At 28.2% G+C, this 23,256-nt stretch overlaps 3 protein-coding genes and 2 pseudogenes across 3 annotated transcripts in view; 3 read left to right on the top strand and 2 right to left on the bottom strand.

Moving 5' to 3' along the window:
* The first annotated feature begins 1,268 nt into the window (after window positions 1-1,268).
* Window positions 1,269-5,809, top strand: LOC132941617 (uncharacterized). Its single transcript, XM_061009758.1, has 6 exons — window positions 1,269-1,400; window positions 1,739-1,846; window positions 1,906-2,040; window positions 2,100-2,243; window positions 2,315-2,547; window positions 5,574-5,809. The coding sequence occupies exons 1-6, from the start codon at window positions 1,368-1,370 to the stop codon at window positions 5,626-5,628; spliced, it is 708 nt and encodes a 235-aa protein (XP_060865741.1). The 5' UTR covers window positions 1,269-1,367; the 3' UTR covers window positions 5,629-5,809.
* A 2,656-nt stretch (window positions 5,810-8,465) lies between these two features.
* The window catches only part of LOC132952877 (pre-mRNA-processing factor 39-like), a 46,743-nt gene continuing 31,952 nt past the window's right edge, over window positions 8,466-23,256 (top strand). The window contains exon 1 of the mRNA XM_061025363.1: window positions 8,466-8,691. The gene's annotated coding sequence lies outside the window, so the exon portion shown is untranslated. The remainder of the gene's footprint in view (window positions 8,692-23,256) is intronic.
* LOC132935738 (putative nuclease HARBI1) lies at window positions 13,483-16,314 on the top strand (annotated as a pseudogene).
* LOC132952897 (uncharacterized) lies at window positions 16,635-18,933 on the bottom strand (annotated as a pseudogene).
* On the bottom strand, window positions 19,691-21,438 carry LOC132952892 (uncharacterized). The gene is made up of 3 exons (XM_061025386.1): window positions 21,374-21,438; window positions 21,118-21,261; window positions 19,691-21,051 (listed from the first exon to the last, which is right to left on the bottom strand). Exons 1-3 carry the CDS (start codon window positions 21,432-21,434, stop codon window positions 19,691-19,693), a joined length of 1,566 nt encoding a protein of 521 aa, XP_060881369.1. The 5' UTR covers window positions 21,435-21,438.

Raw genomic sequence — 23,256 nt, 5'->3', positions numbered from 1 at the left:
TCGCTGTACAACAGATGATACAGCGACGAGCGACACCGATCTTTGGTTGTAGTTTCCTGTTATTGTCGTTCATTTAGCGTATCCATTTGTTATGTTTATAGTTAACCGTTATTGATAATCAATTATGAAGATCGTCGATGCCATTCGTGGGAAATAGTAATATAATAGCACTTGTATATTATTATATTGTCCGGTACTTTTTGCGCAATTGGTCATCATCATTGAATTATTAAAATCGACTTATTACGGTATGACTAGATATAAGTTATAATATATAGGTACAATTGAATACTGCTATATTTTTGATTTATAGCGCAAATTATATACCACTAGATATTATATTATTATAACAAAATTCTGTCCATTGTAATGTTATCTATTAGGTACCTAATCCATAATAATATGAACCTACTATAAAATGTCCATTTAAAATTAATCTGTGTTTTATTTGTACATTACAAATTTGATTTTTATTTTATAACTTTGAAAGAATATTAAAATACACTTCAATAACAAATTAAAAATATCATACTTGCTATTCTCTAATTACCAGAACTTTATAATGTTAAGCACAGTGTTTTATATTTAAATTTACAATTCTTACACTAAACCAGCATCTTCTACAATAATATAATATCTATGGTTTAATAGTATTTAATTATAATAAATACTGATTTAATATACTTATATACCTAATTGGTAAAAATATAAAAATACATTTTGAATATATACCTACCCACTTATCCAGTTACTCATTATACAAGTTGTATGTATAAATTAGTACTTAGAAGTTATAACTAAAAAATGTATTAGTTTTACATTTAATATTAATATATAATATTTAAATATATTTCTTTAATAACAATGTATGGCTTTGTCAAGAATGGTGGTTAATATTAGTTGTTATTATATTTGATATTATAGTACTTACATCGGAATTTCAAATAATTTTTCATTCATATGAGTGATATTTAATTTAATTTTTATCAATTGTATTACAAATGTTATTGTTGATTGTTTTATGTTTAAAACTATACAAAATAAAAAGAATCATAAAAAGCATTGTATTTTTTTTATAGAAATAGTATTGAGTGGGATCTAGTTGAAAATGGAATCTCCCAGTCCAGGTAAAACATTTTCGAGGAATACATGTGCACAACTACTTGGAAAATTAACATTGTCTCAACAAAGTATGGTATTATGAAAAAAATGTCATGTCAATATTTAATTTTTCAAAATACATTTTAGGTACCAGCCGAATTGATCACTTTACCAATACCGTAAGCTCAGTTGTAAATAACTTTCCGACACCAAATAATAGTCCAGAAGAATTGTCAACAGAAAAACGTGAGATTATTACAGAATGCATGTGCAGTTCTGATATCGATGAGCAAATACAGGTATTTATTATATAACATTCTTATTATTGCATAATATTATAATATTTAAATCATTATTTTGTTTATACTAGATTTAATATTTAAAATATGTTAATATTATGGTATTTATTCTTATTTTTTTTAAGCTAGTTCCACATATTTCAGCATTAAAATGTCTAACTATTAAATTGTTTAATACTTTAATTTAATGAAGTGACAAAAGTGTCAATTTTAGTTAAAGATATTATTTTTATTTGATCAATTAATTTATATTATGCTTCATTCATAAAAAAAAAACTATAATGATATATGATTGGTTTTATATAAATTTGCATTAATGTATTTTCTAATGCAAACAGGATTTACTGACAGAATTGGAGGGTTGTAATTCAAATAAAAGTTCAGCCATTTTTCCAAGTACAACTCGTAAAAGATTACTATTTGATGATCCAGAGAAAGACACTACCGTAATACTGCATTCTATTATTATTTAATGTGAATTAGTTTTAATATTTTCTTTGTTTAGAGCCCATCCAATCTTAAGAAGAAGTTGTGCATAAGTCCAATAAATGAACTTCCTCGAGTACAACCAGCATCAAATGTAATAACTTTACATCATGTTGTCAGTGACCCGCCTCTTAGTGTAGACGGATTAGAAAAAGTAGAGTATTTACACACTTTTTTTTTTTTTTTTTCACTAACAATTGTTCAATTTATTAGGATGATTATATTTTACCGCATAGTTTAAAATATATTGACAAGCATCTGACTTATTTAGTAAATAATATTTACAAGTCAATATCAAAACACAGTTCAAGAAAATCTCCAAACTCCTTCTACATGGAACATATATTGGCGTTTAAAGTAAATTAGTAAATTACTACTGGTATAACATTTAGACATTGCAATGTTATTATTTTAATCTTTTTCCCCAGCGTTTTGTAGTTGATCATGGAAGGCACTTGGCTGATAACAATCATTGGCTGATTATTATAGACTATGTTGTTATGGCATTGAAACATGTTAGCTCCATTCCAAAATGGGATAATCCTACACTTGACACTACACGCAGACAGTGTTTTAAATCATTGATGGGATTATGTATGATATCACTTAAGAAATTGAAAGGAAAACTTAACAATCAGGAACAGGATCATTTTATAAAAAAGTAAGTTTAATGTTATAGAATCTAGATGATTTTTTTTAAAAAAATGCATTTTAACATAACAATTATTCAGATCAGAGATTCTTACAACTTTTCTCCACGTACCACTCATTTGTACTATGAATCGGCTATGTATCATAATATATTATTATTTATTAAGTTATTATGATTTTTTATTGTTTGTACATTCTATAAATAGTATAATTATAGTTAAATGCTTCGTTAGCAGACAGGAGACAGACACCAGGGTTGACACGTTAAAACAAATGTTTAAAACGTGATTTAAACTACTAAAAAAACAAATTGTTTTTTGTTTTAAACAGCAAAAAAATCATTTGTTCAAAACATTTTTTTAATGAATAAAACTTGTAAAATTTATTTTTAATTTTATCATCAAAGGAATTGATTTTATAAATGAATGGTATGGCAGATAAATAGTTAAACCTTAAACGTTGAACATTATGTCAATGTGTCATGATATATTAAATCAGTTCATTGTTAAAAAAAAATATTTTAAATACCTATTGTTTCGGAGTTAGTTAATGATGTAATAACAAAAGAATAATTATATAATAAAACAAAATAGTCTTGTTGGATTTTCTCTGACCAGACTAAGACTTTAAAGTTTAAATAGTTAAAACAACAAATTCATTTTAAATTTATAAAAATAACAATAGAAAAAAACATCAGTCTTAACCCTGTTAAAAATAATAAGTTAAACATATTTAAATTAAATAGTTTAGTACTTAAACTTTAAAGTATAACATTTCCAAATAGTCTTAGGTAATATTGTAATAAACTTGTTAGTTTTTAAAGTTAAAATAATAAAATGGCAATTATTGTTTTGGATTTAATGATTTAAAAACAGAAACTAATTTTGAGGATTTTTCCACACCTAGTCTATTTCTTAATGTAGAATGGACAATTCCAAAAGATGAAAAAATTCTTTCAATTCCTGCAGATGAGGCAACGGTTGAATGTATTTTTTAGCTATGGTTAATATTTCGGGAGATGGTAAACTGCGGCAAAATTATCCTTTTCTAAAAGTTGATATGTAAACTCCGGCAAAAAAAAATTTTACATTATACAATCTGCGACAAAACCAATAAGATACATTATACAAACTGCGGCAACTTATTTTATATACCTTTTATATATACTACCTATATAATACATATCGATACGATAACCTATATATTATACGTTTATCGTTTAATTAGGTATAATACGCTATCTTGTAACATGAACATTACCTATAATAGTTTACTCCATAGAAGTCTCTAGAAACTCATAAAGTATTAGGCATAAAAATAAAAAAAACCAATTTTAAAAATTGAAAAATATTATTATTACTAAAAATTATTTTATAAGATCATAAAAGTATCGTAAAATCAAAAAAAAATTTTAAAAAATAAAATAATAATACAATAGGTACCTAATTAGCATTTTGTCGTTTATTCTTAAAACATACTTTTTTCAAAAATTCATATCTTGAAATTCGTCCATCTTCTTTCATTTTCCGCTGTTTGTTTATAAATTTGTATTTTTGCGTTGTTGCTTTATTTCTTTTTTGTATTACCCCTTCTTTTGCACTTTTAATTTTTATATATGTGTCAACTTGAATATCCTGTAGAGCATCTATAAATTTATATAGTGATGGATGATGATGATGATTTAAATTTTAATTAAATTAAATTTAAATTTTGAATGGAAAGATTCACATACATTATTTGTTATAACTTCTGATTTCGATGCCCATAAAGAAGGAGGGAATATGTCTTGCATATAAGTTTCTGTTAAATAATCACAAAATCGTACTATTTGATTATTAGATGGTATATCTGCAATTAAATCAAAAACAAACGAATCTTCGACTTCATCAGGTTCAAGGAACGGAAAACCAAAAATATAATTTAAAAATTTTCCTTCATCTGTGTCTCTTTTAATATAAAGTTTAGATAGACCCATATTTTGTAATTTTCTAAACCACGCTTGGCCAAGTTGAAAATTACAACCACGAATAATACTGGTTGGCCATATACTGCGGACCGCTTCGTGTATTCCAATTTCAAAATCAATTACGAACATATTTGGGTTAAGTACAAGTCCTTCGGTCAAACATGCATCACGTAACTTTTTAAATACATATTCATAAGTCGATGTACGTTTATTGGGAAGCAATGCATATACCAGAGGCGTATATATACCATTTTTAAAACCATGCAGTACAAAAAACTGGTAAAAAATTTAGTACAGAACTGGAATGTTCCGTCCATAAAAACTTTTTCCATAGAACATAAGCATTTTAAATTTGTGAGACATGGAAATATAATTAAAATTTAAAAATACATTTGGATTTACCTTACCAATTTCTACGCAAGATGCAACATCACATAATTAATTAAATGATAAACGTACATAGGTACACTGGGTAGGTATATATGATTTAGGTACTATAATATAGTATAAGTATATAGAAGGTATATAAAATAGGTTGCCGCAGTATCTTATTGGTTTTGTCACAGATTGTATAATGTAAAATTTTTTTTTTGCCGCAGTTCACATACAGCCAATATTTCCTTAGACACATTTTTTCTAGAGATATCAGTATATACGAGTTTTAATTAATATTAAACAACACAACAAGTGATTAAAACATAAAAAACTGTTTTTTTGTTTATTAAAAAAAAACTTCATATTTATCAACCCTGGCAGACATCAAACTAAATTTCCTAAAATATTATTCTGAATAAACTTATAGTATGCTGTATGTCCATTGCTAACTCATACCCCCCCCCCCCCCTCTCTCTTTCACTATTTTTATTTTTTTTTAAATAAATAATTATAATATAATTTAATTAGGTAAAATATAAAAATTACCACTGTATTTCTTATACTTTTTCTATATACAGTAGTAATTGTAATGTCTTTGTTTAGAATACTTTATTATAATACTATTGTAATTGAACTGACATCAAAATTAATTAAAAGCATTTAAAATAAATAAATGGTATTTTGTTTTATTTTAGGTTGAAGTTAATTAAAAACTACAAAATGAAAGTGAGCAAGTGTCTACAACTTTAAGATTTCGATTTTACTACCCAATGATTACTTTTTAAATCAACATAAACTGTTATGTGCTCAAGAAACATTCAATTCCGATTTTTCGGACAGTATTTAATCATTTTTATTATTTACTAGCTATTGATTTATATGTTTTAATGTAATACTTTTTAAGTAGTGATTGGTTGATTTTAATTTTGAAGCAAACTAAAATTATATTTGAATTATTTACATTTCAACTGTAAAAGACAATGTTTCCAGTTTAAGTATTATATTATGTAGGCAAAATAATAGTTTTTTTTTTTTTATAATGTAAATGAACATATTAATAATTATTAATATTAGCAATCATTTCCTGCATAATTTATAAGATCAATATTAAATTGTAATATCTTTTAAATTGTTGGTTGTTTTAATTAAAGTCAATACATTTTAAGTCACTTTCTATGGTAACAGAATTATTAACAAATCCTTGATGTATATCTAACAGGTAATGTGTTCAAATGAGTAACCAAACTATTAAGAATTATCATACAAGATGTGGTTTATAAAACCAAAATTGCACAAAATTGACCCAAAATATATACAAGTGTAATTTACTATAACATTTTTGAAAAATGTTAGTTATTTGAACCAAAATTAAAATCGGTATTTATACTTTATAGTACTTAAGTACAAGTTTTGATAATATAATATTATATTGAGGTATGAGACGCTAGTAATACAGAATATACCGTTTTAGATACTGAGCGGTTATTTTATTTACCTATTTACACCGTTCTACGGTTTTCAACATTGACTTAAATGCTACAATAATATTCAACTATATTATATGACAAACATAATATTGTATTATAAACATTTATATTATATTTAAACAAAAATATAATTTAAAAACACTTAATAATTTAAAATTATTTGTATACAATTTAAATTTTGATTACTCTTTATCTTGATGAAAAATGTTTAAGTATCTTAATTTCAGCCACAAATTAAATTATAACAGATAATTTACCATAAAAAATTTAGACAATACTTGAAGAATCAAGATTGAACTATTATTTTAACAAATTTTCAATACCAATTATCAAATTTAAAATATCTTCTGAATCCTAATTATCTTTAAGCTATAAGAATGAACAAAATACATAAATCACATACACCACCACACTTGAGCACATAGGTGTAAATAGTGATTGAAATGGTGGGGGGGGCAAGCCCCACCCCATTTTCGTCTATGCTTGAGTAGTTGAGCTTTTCTAATCTAGAGTCATAAACAAATTGATGTATCAATTGAATTATCTTTCTTGAGTTTTCTTTAATCAAACTCAAGAATATAAATTTCTAATAATTACACAACATTATTATCTGATTAATGATTTCCTTAAACAAATAAATAATATCTTATAGATATTTATGCTTTTTATACAGGGCATTTGTCCAGGCACCTCGGCCTCACACTTAAGCCTTAAAATTTACATTGAAATCTATTTTGTAAGAACATTTTGTAATAAAACAAAACAACAATAAGACATTTTGGGACTGTTCACGCTGACGTTTTTATGGATTCAAATGGTTATACCGCTTGGATGTGATATCAAATCTCTTTCATTAATATTTTATATTAAAGCTAGCTAAATTACCACCTACCTACTCATTATTACTGAGTTAAATTTTTATTATTTTCCTATTTAACACATATTCTTGAAGTTTTCAAAATTGAGACTTTTTTTTACTTCAATTACCATACTTACTTGATTAAAAATCAAGAAAGTAAAATAGTAGGTAAGTTGGGTCCCGGCTATAAACTCACGTAACCTGTTCGGCCCCAGATAGGTGCTTATTATAGCAGTACACCGCCCGATCACCAATTAATTCTATGTACCGATAGAAAAAACAAAAATTACAAACAAATAATAATGATAGTGATAGCTTGTGTGTCAGATCATATAAGGAATGCGCTTATCTGTTCATCCTAAAATACCAATAAACTTAATAGAAACGCATGCTGCTAATTGCTATAAATGAATGACATTAGTTAGGTGGTACTAATAAAAATATTTTTTTGGTTTGCCATTTCTAAGACCTAAAGAAGTTAACGAATGTTTTGTAGAAGATTTAATGACCATACAACCAAATCCAAATGACAAACAAATACAGTTATTTTGTGATTATATACCTACTGGACACTTAAATCGTACCTGATGCTACATTTCCCTCCAAATATTTGATCTGAATTATTCTTATTTGGCCGTATTATTCTGGGCGACACGTTTGGTGTACAAATAGATCAGTGGCGCATTTAGGAAGGGGAGAGGGGGGGAAAGGGGCAAATGTCCCCAGTGTCAAATTTTTAAACAGTCTTAGGGGCAGCAGTTTTGTCGAATGTATTTTTTTTTTCATAAAATGTATAATATTAGTCAACGTGTTGTGGGGGTGCGTGTATGCTATGTGATAACACGGGCACCACCAACTATAAACTTGTGTTTGACACGGGGAAAATAACTTAAACAAAACAAACGCTGTGTTCAGTTTAAGCATAACGTTTATTGAACGGTGTCGCGAATAGACGACGAAATAAATCAAAGTTAAATAAATACACAATGGTTGCTATGCGACGAACAATCAAAACGGCGAGATAGGAGGTTATCGTAAGGGGACGTACTATGCGCGGCCATGACAAAATATTTTGTCATGTTCGCGGCGCGTCGTGTTCGGGCTTCGTCGCACGTTCGGCAGACGCTCTTTTTTCGACTCTCTACCGAGTAACACTGCTTTGCGCTACTATCGCGTAACGTCCGCCATCTTGACTCCGCCGTTCACGTCAAGTGATATCTCCGCGACCGAGGTCCGAGGCTTCGACTTAGACGAGCTACGAAAGCACACCGCTCTTCTTTCGATTCACTACCAAGTAACACCGCCGTTCACGTCTCGCGACATCTCCACGACCGAGGCTCGTTTGACGAGCTACGAAGAAGACACACCGTATGGAAAAGTGTAACGGACCTAAAAACTCATTTTTGTAGTTTTTATGGTACTTACCTACTCGCGTGCTGCTGTGTTGTAGCTATTTACAAAACATAGGTACCCAGTAAGTTTAAATACAAAATATAATTCAGTGGCGGCTCGTGGGTGCTGGTGGTTGGGGTGCGACTATAATAGCGGTAGCCATAGGTACAACAAATTATTTAAATATACGAAAATATACATAAATGGATCTATTTTGTCATGCATATTACTTTTTATATGGTCGTAGGTCGCAGTAGAAAATGGAAATTAAAATAATAATAATAGCAATTAGCAACCGACAACGCTGTTAATTTTAAAAATAAATTCATGGGTCTAGAATGAAAAGGTTCTAAATCGTTTTTATGAAATTGTCCAGGAGAGCAATTTTAAGGTTTGAGTTAAAATATTTTACTCCTTGATCAACATTTTGTTTAAATTAAAGTTCTAAGGCATGTAGCAACTTGTGTAGTTTAATTCACATCATTATAATAATAATTTGCTGTATTGGTTGGTAATTCAATTAATAAAATACAAATTATAAATTGTTTAGTATGAAAAGGTTCTACAATATTAGAACCTTTTCATCCTAAAATAAAAAAAATATATTTAATTAGACCTTTTTTATACTTAATTGTTATTTGTATTTTTGTTAACTGAATCCTTTTCAGAATAATGCTTTCTCATTACTACCAACACAAAACAATGTAATAATAATTATGATACATCGAAATCGTATTTATCTCAATTCTAAAATTCTGTTGAATAGGTATGCATAAAATAAATGCAATTAATAATTATTCGGTACTGTTTAGTATAATATTTATTAATTTATACTATTTTATAGATTGTAATGATTGTATTATTTACTTATATAAGTAAGTCTGGAGAGAAAATGTAGTAAATTTTGATCTTAAGTTCTGTACCACAGAAGTCAAGTAACGCAAGTCAAAAAAAGTAAATTTTACAGGAGAGACAAAACAAAAATATTTGTTGCAATGGACTTACAGTTGTATACTTTAAAAATATTATTTTGAATTACTTTTCTTATGTAAACGCTGGACATACGTTTCTATACTCCTATCATAGTTAAGGACTTAAGTTAGTATACTTCTTGCTATCTATGCATTTATTGTATTTAGGACTTACGTTTTAATACCTTTAAAAAAATAATAAAAAGCATATTCTGGTTATATAATTATATCAAAATTTCAAAAAATAGACTTGCGTTAGTTGATATCTGTGGTACTGAGTTTTATCTAATATTTTAATTTAATTGATTATTTCACTGCTAAGTTTATGTACCTACCTAAATTTGTAACTATTAGATAATTTTAAAAACAACTCAGAGTATACTGGAAGGTTCTTACTAGTTCTGAATAAAGCTAGAATGTTAATTGCTTTAGCATATTTCAATGTATTTACATAAATGTTCATAATACAGAGTATGCGAATAGGCACTAACCTAACCTATACGTCACATAAATATAGTCTTACACAAACAATTAAACAAACAAAAGATAATAAAAATGCAGTCTGTTATAAAAAAATATTTTGAATGAGTGGACTCCAATTAATTATTTAATACAATACATAACACTAGACAGTATAAAAATGGTATTGATTAATAAATTCAGGCATAATTCGAATACAACTTTTTGTACTCAAATTGTTAAAATGTATTGATGTAAGGTTATTGTATTACAATTGTACGAGCCAGTCATTGAAGTAAGTTATTGTTTGCTTGTATTAGTATTATTATTTATTGCTGGTATTTAATTTTTTTGAAAACATTTTCAGTCAATATTATTAATTTAAAAAAATGAAATCACAAACAATAATCAATCCTTTAAAATTAAGTACTTATTCATATTTTTAATTATTATTCACTCAGTTACTAGTAAATGTTTTGAACCTAAAAAAAAAAGATGCATTTTTGTGTGAATGGCTAAAATTGTATATAAAGCATCTTTCAAAGTTTGAATTTTGAAAATATTGTAGTATAGCACAATTTATCGATATCGGACATAAACTTGTATAATGATTCAACATCTGAAATTTTTTCTTGTGTTACTCGTTTATTTAAGCTTTCACCTGCTTCAGGAGGATTGATAAATACATTTTCTTCAAAAACAATTGAATGTGGAACTATAGACATGCTTTTTGGATCATTGTACCCAAAATCTGTTTTAAACAGAATTTCAGAAAGTAAATCTTGATTAAAGCGCAAATAACAAATTTTAAAAAATGGTATTTGGCTAAAGTTATAAAGTTTTGATACCTTATTATAGTCTTTAAACTTATTAAGAGACATCTGTAAGACAATAAAGGGTTTTTTAGTGTTAACTTTCATCAAAGATCTCACAAAATATGACAATGGTGACCAAATATCAATTTTTTTGATATGTTTCTCTATCTGTGAATGTGCATTATCCACTTCTTGGATGCACGAGTGGCCTGGAACTGAATACTTCATTGTAACAGATTTTATTCTGGGATTTTTCCAACATAAACCCAATTATAGCCGTTGACATTATTTTATTTCTATTTTGTGGCACACAGCTATCATACCACGTTACAATGTTTAGTATATCCAAATTATTATCAACAATATGTTGTAATATGTTAATAAACGCACTTGCAAGGTCATTACCCGATCTACCAACAATTGTTTCATTCCAAATAGCACAATATATAGTATTGGAAGTAGACAAATGGGCTGTAAGGTTATAATCATTTAATTTTCTTTTATAAAACGCTGGGCCAACATTTGGTTTTGGAAGTGTGATTACATTTTGCAAGTCAAAACAAACAACTACATTTTCTTGATTACATCTATTTTTGTCTTCATCTCTTTCCAATCTCATAGAATCTTTTTTAAGTATATGTTCTTCATACTGACATTGTTTATTACTTGATACTTTAAATTCCTCACATGTAGCACATAAATCATTTTTAGGATGGAAAAATCCATAGTTGAAATTACAATTAAATAATGATCTATACATGTGAGCTTTTACTGGCGTTCTAGAGTCTCATCCATAAGGCAATTATTTGTATATAGATTGTACATTTTCGATATGTTCAACTCAGAATCTAAATATTGCTTTTTTGTATCATGTCGGCAATAAAGTGATTCAACAGTAGGGAAACTAGATATTTGGTCTATGGCATATTGTTTGTCCTCTGCTTTAATATGACTAGTTGTATTCTTGCCTCGCTTTTCATCAGGTGGAGTTAGTGATAGTGGGTTCATTGATGAATGACAATTATAAATAACCTTTTGGCTAATACATAATGTGTTTAAGAAAAATTTTTTGCAGACTAATCAATAATGTATCGGTTTTGTAGAAATTATATCGGTAAAATTTTGTCCTCTGATTTTTTTTTACTTTTTGAAGTAATTAAGGATGTATAGTTAAGTATAAATCCAAGTTTATCTTTTCTGCTGAGACTATAGTATAAATCGTGAATACTTATTATTTCATCTCGATCAAAATTAACTAAACAATTATATGCACAACTATTACATAACCTTAGAAAGTTTACAATTTTAGCTGGAATTATTTTGCCTGTTTTAGATACATGTTCAAGTCCTTTTTCAGTCAAATCTTTATTGATTGATTGTTTCCAATTTTTGGGGTTTCTTTGTTTTTTCTGGTCAACTTTTTATCCATTTTGATAGGTGACTTTTCTGATGGTGATTCTTCAGAAAATGAGTATTCAACTAATCTACAACATGACAAATAATTTTAATTAAGTTAATAAATTACATTTTGATGTATTTACCATCTTATATTATAATTACTTTAAGACATAAATTTTTAAATGTAATTTGGGTATTCTTAGGTATAGCATGCACTCTGTACAAAAAGTTTAGTCTACATCTCATAAGGTTAATATAAAAATTAATATAATAGTAAAAAATATTCAATAGTAAATTATTCAGTGAAAATCGAGGTGAAAATTAATATAATATATTTAATACATTTAATGTATGAATATAAAAAATTAAGGTATTTTTAGTTTCTACTCCGTTATTATTTTGTTATTAATACATGCAGGCTTTCAATAATTATATATTTATCCGATACTAATATTATGAAATATTTTTATTTTGTGTATCTCATAATCTCATTATCATATTGAAGTATACTACTCATAAAAAACATAACAAAAAACACAAAATACATGATTTTACAGCAAAAATTATAGCTAGGCACAGGTAGAATTATTTTGCTTAAGTTGGAACTATGTTTGATTAAAATAAATTATTATTGTAATTTGTAGTGTAACATTACCTTGACATGTTTGTTGAATGTTCACCAATTAAACCATAAGATATGTGAGTATGTACTTTCTGAGGAGATTCACTTTAAGAGCCCATCCAATCTTTTAATTCATTTATATTTTAAATATAATTTTGAGAATCTCTAGAAAAATTAAGGTATTTTTAGTTTCTACTCCGTTATTATTTTGTTATTAATACATGCAGGCTTTCAATAATTATATATTTATCCGATACTAATATTATGAAATATTTTTATTTTGTGTATCTCATAATCTCATTATCATATTGAAGTATACTACTCATAAAAAACATAACAAAAAACACAAAATACATGATTTTACAGCAAAAATTATAGCTAGACACAGGTAGAATTATTTTGCTTAAGTTGGAACTATGTTTGATTAAAATAAATTATTATTGTAATTTGTAGTGTAACATTACCTTGACATGTTTGTTGAATGTTCACCAATTAAACCATAAGATATGTGAGTATGTACTTTCTGAGGAGATTCACTTTAAGAGCCCATCCAATCTTTTAATTCATTTATATTTTAAATATAATTTTGAGAATCTCTAGAGTCTTGAAGTAAACCAGGAATACAAAAACAAAACAATTTTTAAGCATAATTTAATTATATAAAAATTAATAGAAGCCAAAAAATTGATGTTTGTAATAGAAATGTTGAAATTTATACTGCTGTTAAAATTATGACAAAATATACCAATATTTGCTACAGGTTATAACAATTAATACAATGTTTGATTAAAATAATTATAATAATACACGTTACCTTAAAATGCAGTTTGAATTAAAAGCATCTCCAACAAAAAAATAGCCTTAATCTCGAAATTCCTAATTATATATGAACATATATTTTTGGGCTAGGTATAAGGGAACCAATTTAATATATTTTTCTAAACAATAATTTGCAAAGGTCTCATATTATTTATAATTTGAAAAACTATAATAAATATGCTGAAAAGTACTTACCTTTTACACACTAATGGTTTTGGTTCACATAGTTCTAACCAGTTATGAACATAATTGTTTATTTGATTTTTTTCATAATTTAATCTGACACTATCTTCCTTTAAAGATCTGAATTATTAAAAAAAAATAATAATTAATTTGCATGCAATTCAAAAAAACTTGTTATTGATTTCAACGGACACCTTTTTGAATGGAAAATACTCTTTGTCTTTGTCTGAATCATATTGTTCCGAAGGAGAACTTGTTGATGAAACTGATTTAACTGAGGATAATAATTGTTTCCTTTTAGTTAACTCTAATAACTTTTTAGACTGACTTCTTCTTAATACGTTTTCCATTTAAACGTGTCACGTGTTGTTGAAACTCAGAACATTATTATAATAAGCCTAATAAGTCTTTCTCTTTAAACAAATTATGTGCTATGAGTTATGAGTAGTATAACCATACAGAAAGTACAAACAATAAAATTCGCACGCTGTAGCTCGATTCTGTAACTCGATAAGAGGCCTTATCGAATAATTTCGGTTCGTTGAGCCATCGATAGTGAGCGTTATCGACAATAGCAGAAATGAGCGATTCTCTAAATAATTGATAACGAAATCAATCGTTAAATGTCAAATTATTATCGAAAATATTCGATACCGTATCGGACCTTATAGAAGGGCCGTTAAGCCTTATCGAATGTTATATTGTAATCGTTAAACGTTATACCTACATTGTACATTGACAATTGACAACTAGTTTAACATTTAGATTAATATGTGATACACTGAAAGACTTCTTAATTATTATTTTAAACATAGTATTTAAAAGTTGTAAAACAAAACATGGCTTTGTATTTTTTGGGATATGAGTTGGAGGTGTTAGAGGAAAGACTTAGGCTAGTTGAGAGGCGGATGGAAAGACGGATTTTACGTGACACTCAAAATCCTTATGAACTGCCAAGAAGAGAATTTATGAATGTGTTTCGTCTAAGTCCTGAATTATCCATGGACTTAACCAATACTCTTCGACCTTTCCTTCAACGAGAGCGAAGCTCGGGTATCCCTGTAGAAATTCAGGTAATTTTTTTTTATTTAAATACCTAATAGGATTTTATGCCTAGACTAAAGTATTACAAAATTATTCTTGATTTAACAAAAACTAAACCTAGGTAGGTACCTATGGTTAATAATATTCTTACAGTTCTTACCTATTAGATTTGGATAGTTTAAAATTTAAAAAGGTACCTTCATACGTCCTTTTATAAAATAACATACAAAGGCTAATCAAATTCATGTTTATTTTGTTTGGTTTATAGGCATTAGCGGCAGTTTATTTTTATGCGAAAGGTAGCTACCAACGTGCTACTGGTGATCATTTTGATTTAAATATTAGTCAGCCATCAGTCAGTAGATGTCTCCATAGTGTGACTAATGTTATAAATGATAGGCTCTTAAGGCAATGGGTAACCTTTCCAATGACAAATGCAGATAGAAACGAAGCACGTGAAGAATTTAAAAATGCACCACAACCATTTGAAGGTGCTATTGGTGCCATAGATTGTACCTACATTAATATCCTTACACCTAAAGATCACGAAGAAGCTTATGTGAACCATCATGGAAATCACTCGTTGAATGTTCAAGCAGTATGTATAGAAATTTTTTAATTAATTTACGAATTTATACAAATTAATTTATTAGATAGTTAGCCCAAAACTAAAAATTTAAATATCAATCCAAGATATCCAGGAGCTAGAAATGATTCATATGTATGGAGCACATCGCCCATTCGTCGTGCAATGGAATATCACTACAATCAGGGTGAACGCCATACTTGGCTCATTGGTAATAATTTTACAAAAAAATGTTCTCATTTTTAAGTAGACTAAATTATTGAATATTGATAAAGTAACTTAATTTATGTTATATTATTTTACTATAGGTGATTCTGGCTATCCATTGGAGCCATGGCTAATGACTCCAATTCCACATTACAGAGAAGGCACTCGACAATTAAAATATACTTTGAAACATTGTAAGGCAAGAAATGTTGTCGAACGATTTTTTGGGGTGTTAAAAAGTGTATGGAGATGCCTGTCCTATCAACGGGTGTTAACGTATGCACCCGTTATGGCAGGAAAAATTGTAAATGCTTGTGCAGTTCTCCACAATATGCGTATCCATTACCGTATACCAATAGAAGAAGAAAATATTGACAACAGGAATATCAACAATTATAATGAAAGAAATTTGCCACAAAATGATGTTGCCATGAGAGGAGGCCCTAGAGCTGTAGCAATGCGTATTCAAAAACAATTAATGCAAGATTGGTTTCCCGGGTATATTGATGGTGACAATTAAACAAATATTTTACTTATATAAACTATTTATACAAAATATGTTAAAAAAAAACAAACAATAAACTATGTTGCTTATTATAATAAAAACAAAATTATTAATATGTATGTATTATCACTTATTTTTGGTAAAGAATGTTACAAATAGTTAGGTACTTATAACAAATAGGTAATTGTATTTCCTTACAAATATAAAACAAAAAATAAAATAGATAACTTCATGTAAAACAATAAAATGTATAACGTGTAATATGATCACTTTTTTCCCCTAAAAATATTACTATAGTACTTATAACAAATAGGTAATTGTATTTCCTTACAAATATAAAACAAAAAATAAAATAGATAACTTCATGTAAAACAATAAAATGTATAAGGTGTAAATAATTAGGTATAGGTTAATGTAATTTGGAAGAAATGATAGACAACAAATCTAATAATTTTTCCTCCATTTGGGTTCGTCTGTCATCATTCTCTGCCATTCTGATCATAGCATCTGCCATTCTTTTATTACTTTCAGCTATGGTACTCAAGGTACTTGTTATCAACTAAAACATTTCAGGGTAATTAATTAATTAGTTTATTTAGTAAAATTATTATACTTAATATTAACCTCTGTTTGTTGACTGTTCGTGGTTGCCAAATTTGTGAATACTTCACGTGCTGTACTGAATTGAGTGTTAAGTTTAACATCTTTATTAATATAACAGATTAAATTAATACAATATTAGACAAATAATTGTATATGAGTAATTCTCAATGACTTACTTTTTTTTTTTTACATTTGTAATAGGTATACCTATAAGGTTTTCAGACTGACTACATAAGGCTGCCTCAGTTAGTTTAGGTGTAATTTGTAATAAGCCGTTGGAATTTTCCATGATGGAAGCTTCTAATACTTCAATATTGTCATATATTTCATCATCATCTTGACAATATTCTATAAGTAATACAAATTGCATAGTCAACATTTGAGTAACCCTTAGTTAGGTAATACGTAAATAGGGCTACAGACATCGGAAATTAAATTGTGTATCATAATAAGTTACATCCATAGTCTATTTTAAATTTTAAAAAAAATCAAAATTCAATGTTTGGGAATATAGTATTTTTTTAAACATTTTCGAAAAACAAATATCTTCAATTTTCAATTTTTGGAAAATGTAATAACTGTTTCTATTATAAAGTACTACGGAGATGGTTGACCTCAGTAAAAAATATTTGTTTTATTAACGTGTTCTCTAGAAATTGTAATCAAAATTTTGAATAACTTTCTTACACGTTGTGTTACGCGAAACAAAAAAAAAATGTAATTCAATGTAATTAAAATAGAGATAGTCGTTCAAATCTTGGAATGTTAATATTTATTATACTATATTGCCATATTGGTACTATACAATTTATATTTTTTTTTACCGAAGGACATGCTATTTTAAAATATATAGTTGCATAGGTAGGTACACATATAGTATGAAAATCAGTAAAAAAGGGTTGGTGGTATTGGGGGGGGACATGGATCTGATATTTTGAGAACTTTTGCAACCCCTAAAATTTGCCCAACTTGCGCCACTGAATGTACATAAATATAGTATATAATTACTAACCATATGCTTCTGTAATAATTGGAGTAGGTACTCCACTTAAAACACTAGGATTACCTCTAGCCAACTCTTCAATAGAATCGGGCTGAAAAAAAAATGTAATAATTTTGAAATAATAGATGATTGAAGAACATTCAAAAACAACAAATCAAGTGACAAACCAATTCATCTGGAAACGATTCTGGACATGCTGTCCCCTCAATGTACTCATGACCAACTATTCCCATGACTTTCTTATCTAACTCATTTAATTCTTGAAGCTCGATGGTTTTATTTCCTGTTTGACTTTTGACATGTCTGAGATTGGATGACTTTTTAGAGACTTTTGTCTTTAAATCTCTCCAAGACTAAACAAATAAAATGAGCAATGAAATATTTAAACATGTCCCTTAAATATATTGCTTTTTCCATACATAAACATTTTAAATATTCTAAACCTAAAACACCAACTAAAATATCTATAACTATAATATCTGCCAATATTCAGGTATAATATTAATTGTTACATTGTTGATTAAGTTTTAACTATATGTACTATGTAGGTATGTAATAATTTAGTTATTATGTCATATATGACCCCTACTCACACCTGAATAATGCATGATATCTCATTTGTACAAACTTTTAGTTGGTAAATAAATAATATTTTTGTATAATTTAAAAAAATGTATGTCTATTTACCTCTTTCCATGATTTTACATTTTTTTCTTTTACACCCGGGTTACGTAGATCATTCAATGATGATACCAAGTCATCCCATGACCCAGCTCAAGTTGTCTCTAGCATTTAGGGTACAAAATTTACCAGTTGCAACTTGGGGGTGTTGTACCATATAGTCCACCATGAACATGAGTTGCTTATCGTTTCTTCTCCCTTGTCTCGACTTTTTTACATTAATATCATCATCATTTTGAGATCCACTATGATAATTCAAATTTAAACAAACAATAAATACATTTTGATGTTATACAAACGCAAGTAGTAAACTATTCACAATATAAATACTTACGATTGAGTGGCTATCCTCTTCATCTTTACTAATAGCAAATACAGGTTTTATTAATTAGACGAACTAACGAGTAACGGGAGTCTGAATTATGTTACATATAAATTCGTATTAAAGTTAAAATTTAAATGTAATATAATGTGATAAAGAATTATGATAAGAATATGATAAATATTTGTTGTTACAAACCGCGCGCTGTGATTGGATACCATTTATAATCTCCCGGAAAATGATCATTAGGTGATTATTTCCTATCGACTTGTTGGTAACGAAATTTGTAAGCGCAAACTACCGATAGAGTCATTTACAGAATCACTTATTCGATAACTAAATTCGATACATTTTAGAATATGTCGATAGTGATCGTTATCTAATAAATTCGTTAACACAATATCGACTTACAGAATCGATCTACTGGCATGGTACAATTCGGCTGTCTAATCATAAAACACAGTATGTGCATTTCACAAAATTGTTCAGGAGAAGCAGATTAACGTAGTTGCTTTCCATTTCGTATAGATGGCGTTCATTTGTAAGCAATTATTATTTTAAGGTACCAAAGAGGTATTGAATATTTAATATATCAATTATTTTTCCTCGGCACATTTAAGTCCTTGACTTAAGTGCAAAAATGTGTTATATAATTAGTTTCCTACATTTTCGAACCATTAAAAAAAAAGTAAAACACAGTAAGTGATCTTAATGTGTTTTTAATTTGGTTACTGCATTTCTGTTCAAACAAAAAAAAACTAAAACACAGTAAGGTCACATACTGTGTATTTAATTTGGTTATGACATTATGAATTTTTTTTATTTTAAAGTACAACTTGTTCTAAGCAAGAGCTAATTATTCGTAGGGGATGATGATCACCCACCTGAGTATGTTTTTTATTGTTCTTATTTTAGATTCAATGTTGCCATGTATCCCATCTGCACTCATATGAGTATGGCCTTTGGTTAAATATTTGATAATTATTTCATTAGGCCCAAAAGTTTGATTCACTATTGTTATTAATGCTGTGTATAAAGTCCAATTTTTATTTTGGGCTGTACAATTGTCTGCCCAAAATACAAATTTGGTCACATCTATTTCTTTGCTAATTACTTTCAAGATAGAATCAGTAATATTTTCGGCTTTTCGGCCATTTATACCTTCATGCCATAAAACACAGTAGCTCATGAATGAACTTCCTTTTTTAATTGTAGCAAAAGTCTCATTGAATACTACTAATCTACTAGTGAAATATGATGCTTTGATATTAGGTAAGTATGGTAAGAGTATCACCTTTTGTAGATCCATTGAATAATATCTAGTTTCATAATTATCTTCTTCTTGAGAATCTTTTTTGTACTCAGCATTAGCTTTATTAGCTTTAGTTTTATGAAGTTCTAAAACTGAATTTGTTGCCTGGTTTACATCATCTGGATCAGCTACAAAACTTAAACAGTCTTCACAATCGTCGGCTTTAGGTTGATTAAGTGATACATTCTGTCTTTTCAATGTTGTTCTATACGTTTCAATGTCACAGTATTTTGGATATTTGGATGAAAAATCTTTAAACATATCCTTTAGAGTCAACTCACGAGGTAGATAACGAATATTAGGTGCATTATGTCGTCTATAGTGACTTATACAGGGATGGTACAACTCAATATGTTTAACAATTACCTCTCGATCAATAATGTCAACTCTGGATCTACCTCTATTCTCTTTAATATACTGCCCACATGAATCCTTTTCCACGGCTGCTACCAACTCAGTTATAACAGAGTCATTTGTGTACCCAAGTGTTTGTAAAAATGTTTTTTTGCAAATAGTTAATTCAACTTTCAACTCAGGATGGGTCAATGAATAAAAACGACTTTTATGTTTTTTGAAATTAATATCATCATTAGCTGAAACTCTTCTTCGTTTTACAGGGACCAAAGTTACACATTTTGATAAATATTTCCGGCGGTCTGTATAATTTAGCCTCCAAAAATTTTTCCAAATTTCTTTTTGATGCTCATTACTCAACAGAGGGCATTGTTTCTTACACTTACCATCACAAGTCTTTAGAATAATAGGGTGTTTGTCAATTTGTTTTTTATTTTGAGTTTCTTTCATCTTGACTTGTTGAGTATACTTTTCATTTTTAGACATCCTACGTTTCCTTAATGTAATATCTTGATTAATTTGGCCAGTATTGTGATGTGTTTCAATAATGACTATAAAAGGGTACTTATTACTATCATCAATAGTTACCTCTATTAATTTAGAAAATGTATACATACCATCAGCTATATTTATTGGATTAATAGAAGTCTCCAAATTAATAAAGGGAATATAATTGAGATCTTTATCCACATCGTCACAATCAGAGTATACAGCTGTATCTTCATCCCATAAATTCTCAAAAATACTTAGAGTATTCTTTGCTAATAAAAAAAAGTATTATTTTAATTTACCTTTTATATTTTGGTGCCACTGTGAGTTTGTATGTCAATTTAATAATAATATAATGTAATAAATAACTATAATCTTAATTACATGTAAAACCTGAGGCAGCTTCATATGGCTGAGTCAGCAATGTACAAGTCCTGTCTGCCATTATAATAACACTGTAAAATATGATTTAATTATAACTCTTATATATAATACCTGCAGTGCTGAACTTGGCAAAATTAAAATAGGGGGACTCTGTTTACTTATAAAAAAGAGCGTCCACACAGGTGCAATTGAAATTTTAATATATATTATAAATAACACAATGATATAGCCGACGTTTTATTTTAAAATAGAATGCACATACTGTGTTTCATATTTGGTTTGAAAAAAAATTATATCAGTTAACATTGATAAAACACAGTATAACACAAAAAAGCTGCATACTGTGTTTCATGATTTGTTATTCAAAAAATTAAAAAAAAAAGGCAGATATACTTGACTTTATCTCGGAGTTAACCATGACCATGGTATCAAAAGTGAGTGTATAAAATGTACACTTAAATTGTACTTAAAATGAGCGAATAAAACGTAAATTGATAAGAATGTCGCTTACTGGCCGCGTGGTTTAATGTTAACACTGATAACATATTTATTACATTGCTGTCAAAGGTCGTCGGTCGCTCCGTGTTGTATCCGTGATACGTCAAGTAAAACCACGGACTAAGATATACCAGACCTTAGTAAGATATATCTCTAGTCCGTGGGTAAAACAGACTATAATGTTATCAATATTATTGTGTACCACAATATTATCGTACAATAACAATAATAATATTATTGTACTATCGGTAGTGCTTAATTGAATTAGAACCTTTTCATACTAACGTATCGTTAATAATATGGTTCTATTAACCGAGTTTTTTCAATTTGATTAAATTGTGTTTATAATTAAATTTTTGGCGATTTAGAACCTTTTACTTTTAAAAAAATCATCAATAATGATCGTATAATCCTGAATGTTAGCTTAAAAGATGCGCCTTTGCATTCTAAAACCATTTATGTTAAAAAGTGACTATTGAAAAAATGCGATTTAGAACCTTTTCATTCTAGACCCACGAATTACCCCGTTATAGTAATATATAAATATTTTACTGTATGGACGACGCTGCCGGTCGTCCAAACCCGTATATAACATCGCAGCAATAATAAACGTATCCGCACGCACACGATTGCGCACATCGCTTATAAGTTATTATAATATTCGAATTCTAAATATTGCTTGTACGATGCCGGTCGTCCAATATCCGTATATAAGAACGCAGCTTAAACGTACCCGCACGCACACGATTGCAGCGTATCGCTTATACATGCGTAATACCATTACTATCTATACTCAATGGTAATAGGAATATTGTTCGGAACACTGCTCTTGTGTACATGCGTACGGCGTACCCATAGGCTCCTGGTATCAGAGAAATAACCAAGAATAAATTAAATGTTCTCACACGACAATGTGATAATGTAATAGACAAATGTAAAGTAGGTAATTTATAGGTATTTTTTATAGTAGGTCATTTATAACTATTTTACTATTTAAAAATTTGCAATATTTTTAAAAAATGTAAAATTAAGAATGTTATACAATTAATTTTCTTCATTTAATTAATTTTTGTAGGGGGTGCGATCGTCCCGTCGTACAAACCACGAGCCGCCACTGAATACATATTACTCTTGATTACATAATTATAGATGATTTTAGAATAAACTGCATGTAATGCTTATTGCTAATTGCTTTAGCTTGTTAGTTATTAGGATTTTAGTCATCAATCACCATGGATGGTCGTAAAAGACCGAGTTGCACAGCCTACAGAAAGGCAAAAAATTTAAAGCAAGCAAAGAACAAGGCTGTTTTTGATAAATGTAGAAATTTAATATTTGTTTAAAGCTAAAGCTCAAAGTAATAATTGTTAAATTATTTATTAAAT

This window comes from Metopolophium dirhodum, chromosome 1, assembly GCF_019925205.1.
Source record: "Metopolophium dirhodum isolate CAU chromosome 1, ASM1992520v1, whole genome shotgun sequence".
Taxonomy (NCBI): Eukaryota; Metazoa; Arthropoda; class Insecta; order Hemiptera; family Aphididae; genus Metopolophium; species Metopolophium dirhodum.
The sequence above is the reverse complement of the archived record's forward strand: the minus strand, read 5'-3'. Positions and strand labels throughout refer to the sequence as shown.

Bases quoted from the DNA above. Each gene is read 5' to 3' on its own strand.
- LOC132941617 (XM_061009758.1), top strand. From the start codon at position 1,368: ATGTGCAGTTCTGATATCGATGAGCAAATACAG. The intron at 1,847-1,905 runs GTAATACTGCAT...TTCTTTGTTTAG, and splicing joins ATCCAGAGAAAGACACTACC to AGCCCATCCAATCTTAAGAA. The intron at 2,244-2,314 runs GTAAATTAGTAA...CTTTTTCCCCAG, and splicing joins AACATATATTGGCGTTTAAA to CGTTTTGTAGTTGATCATGG.
- LOC132952892 (XM_061025386.1), bottom strand. From the start codon at position 21,434: ATGGCAGACAGGACTTGTACATTGCTGACTCAGCCATATGAAGCTGCC. The intron at 21,262-21,373 runs GTAATTAAGATT...TTTTTTTATTAG, and splicing joins AGCTGCCTCAGGTTTTACAT to CAAAGAATACTCTAAGTATT. The intron at 21,052-21,117 runs GTATGTATACAT...ACCCTTTTATAG, and splicing joins TCCAATAAATATAGCTGATG to TCATTATTGAAACACATCAC.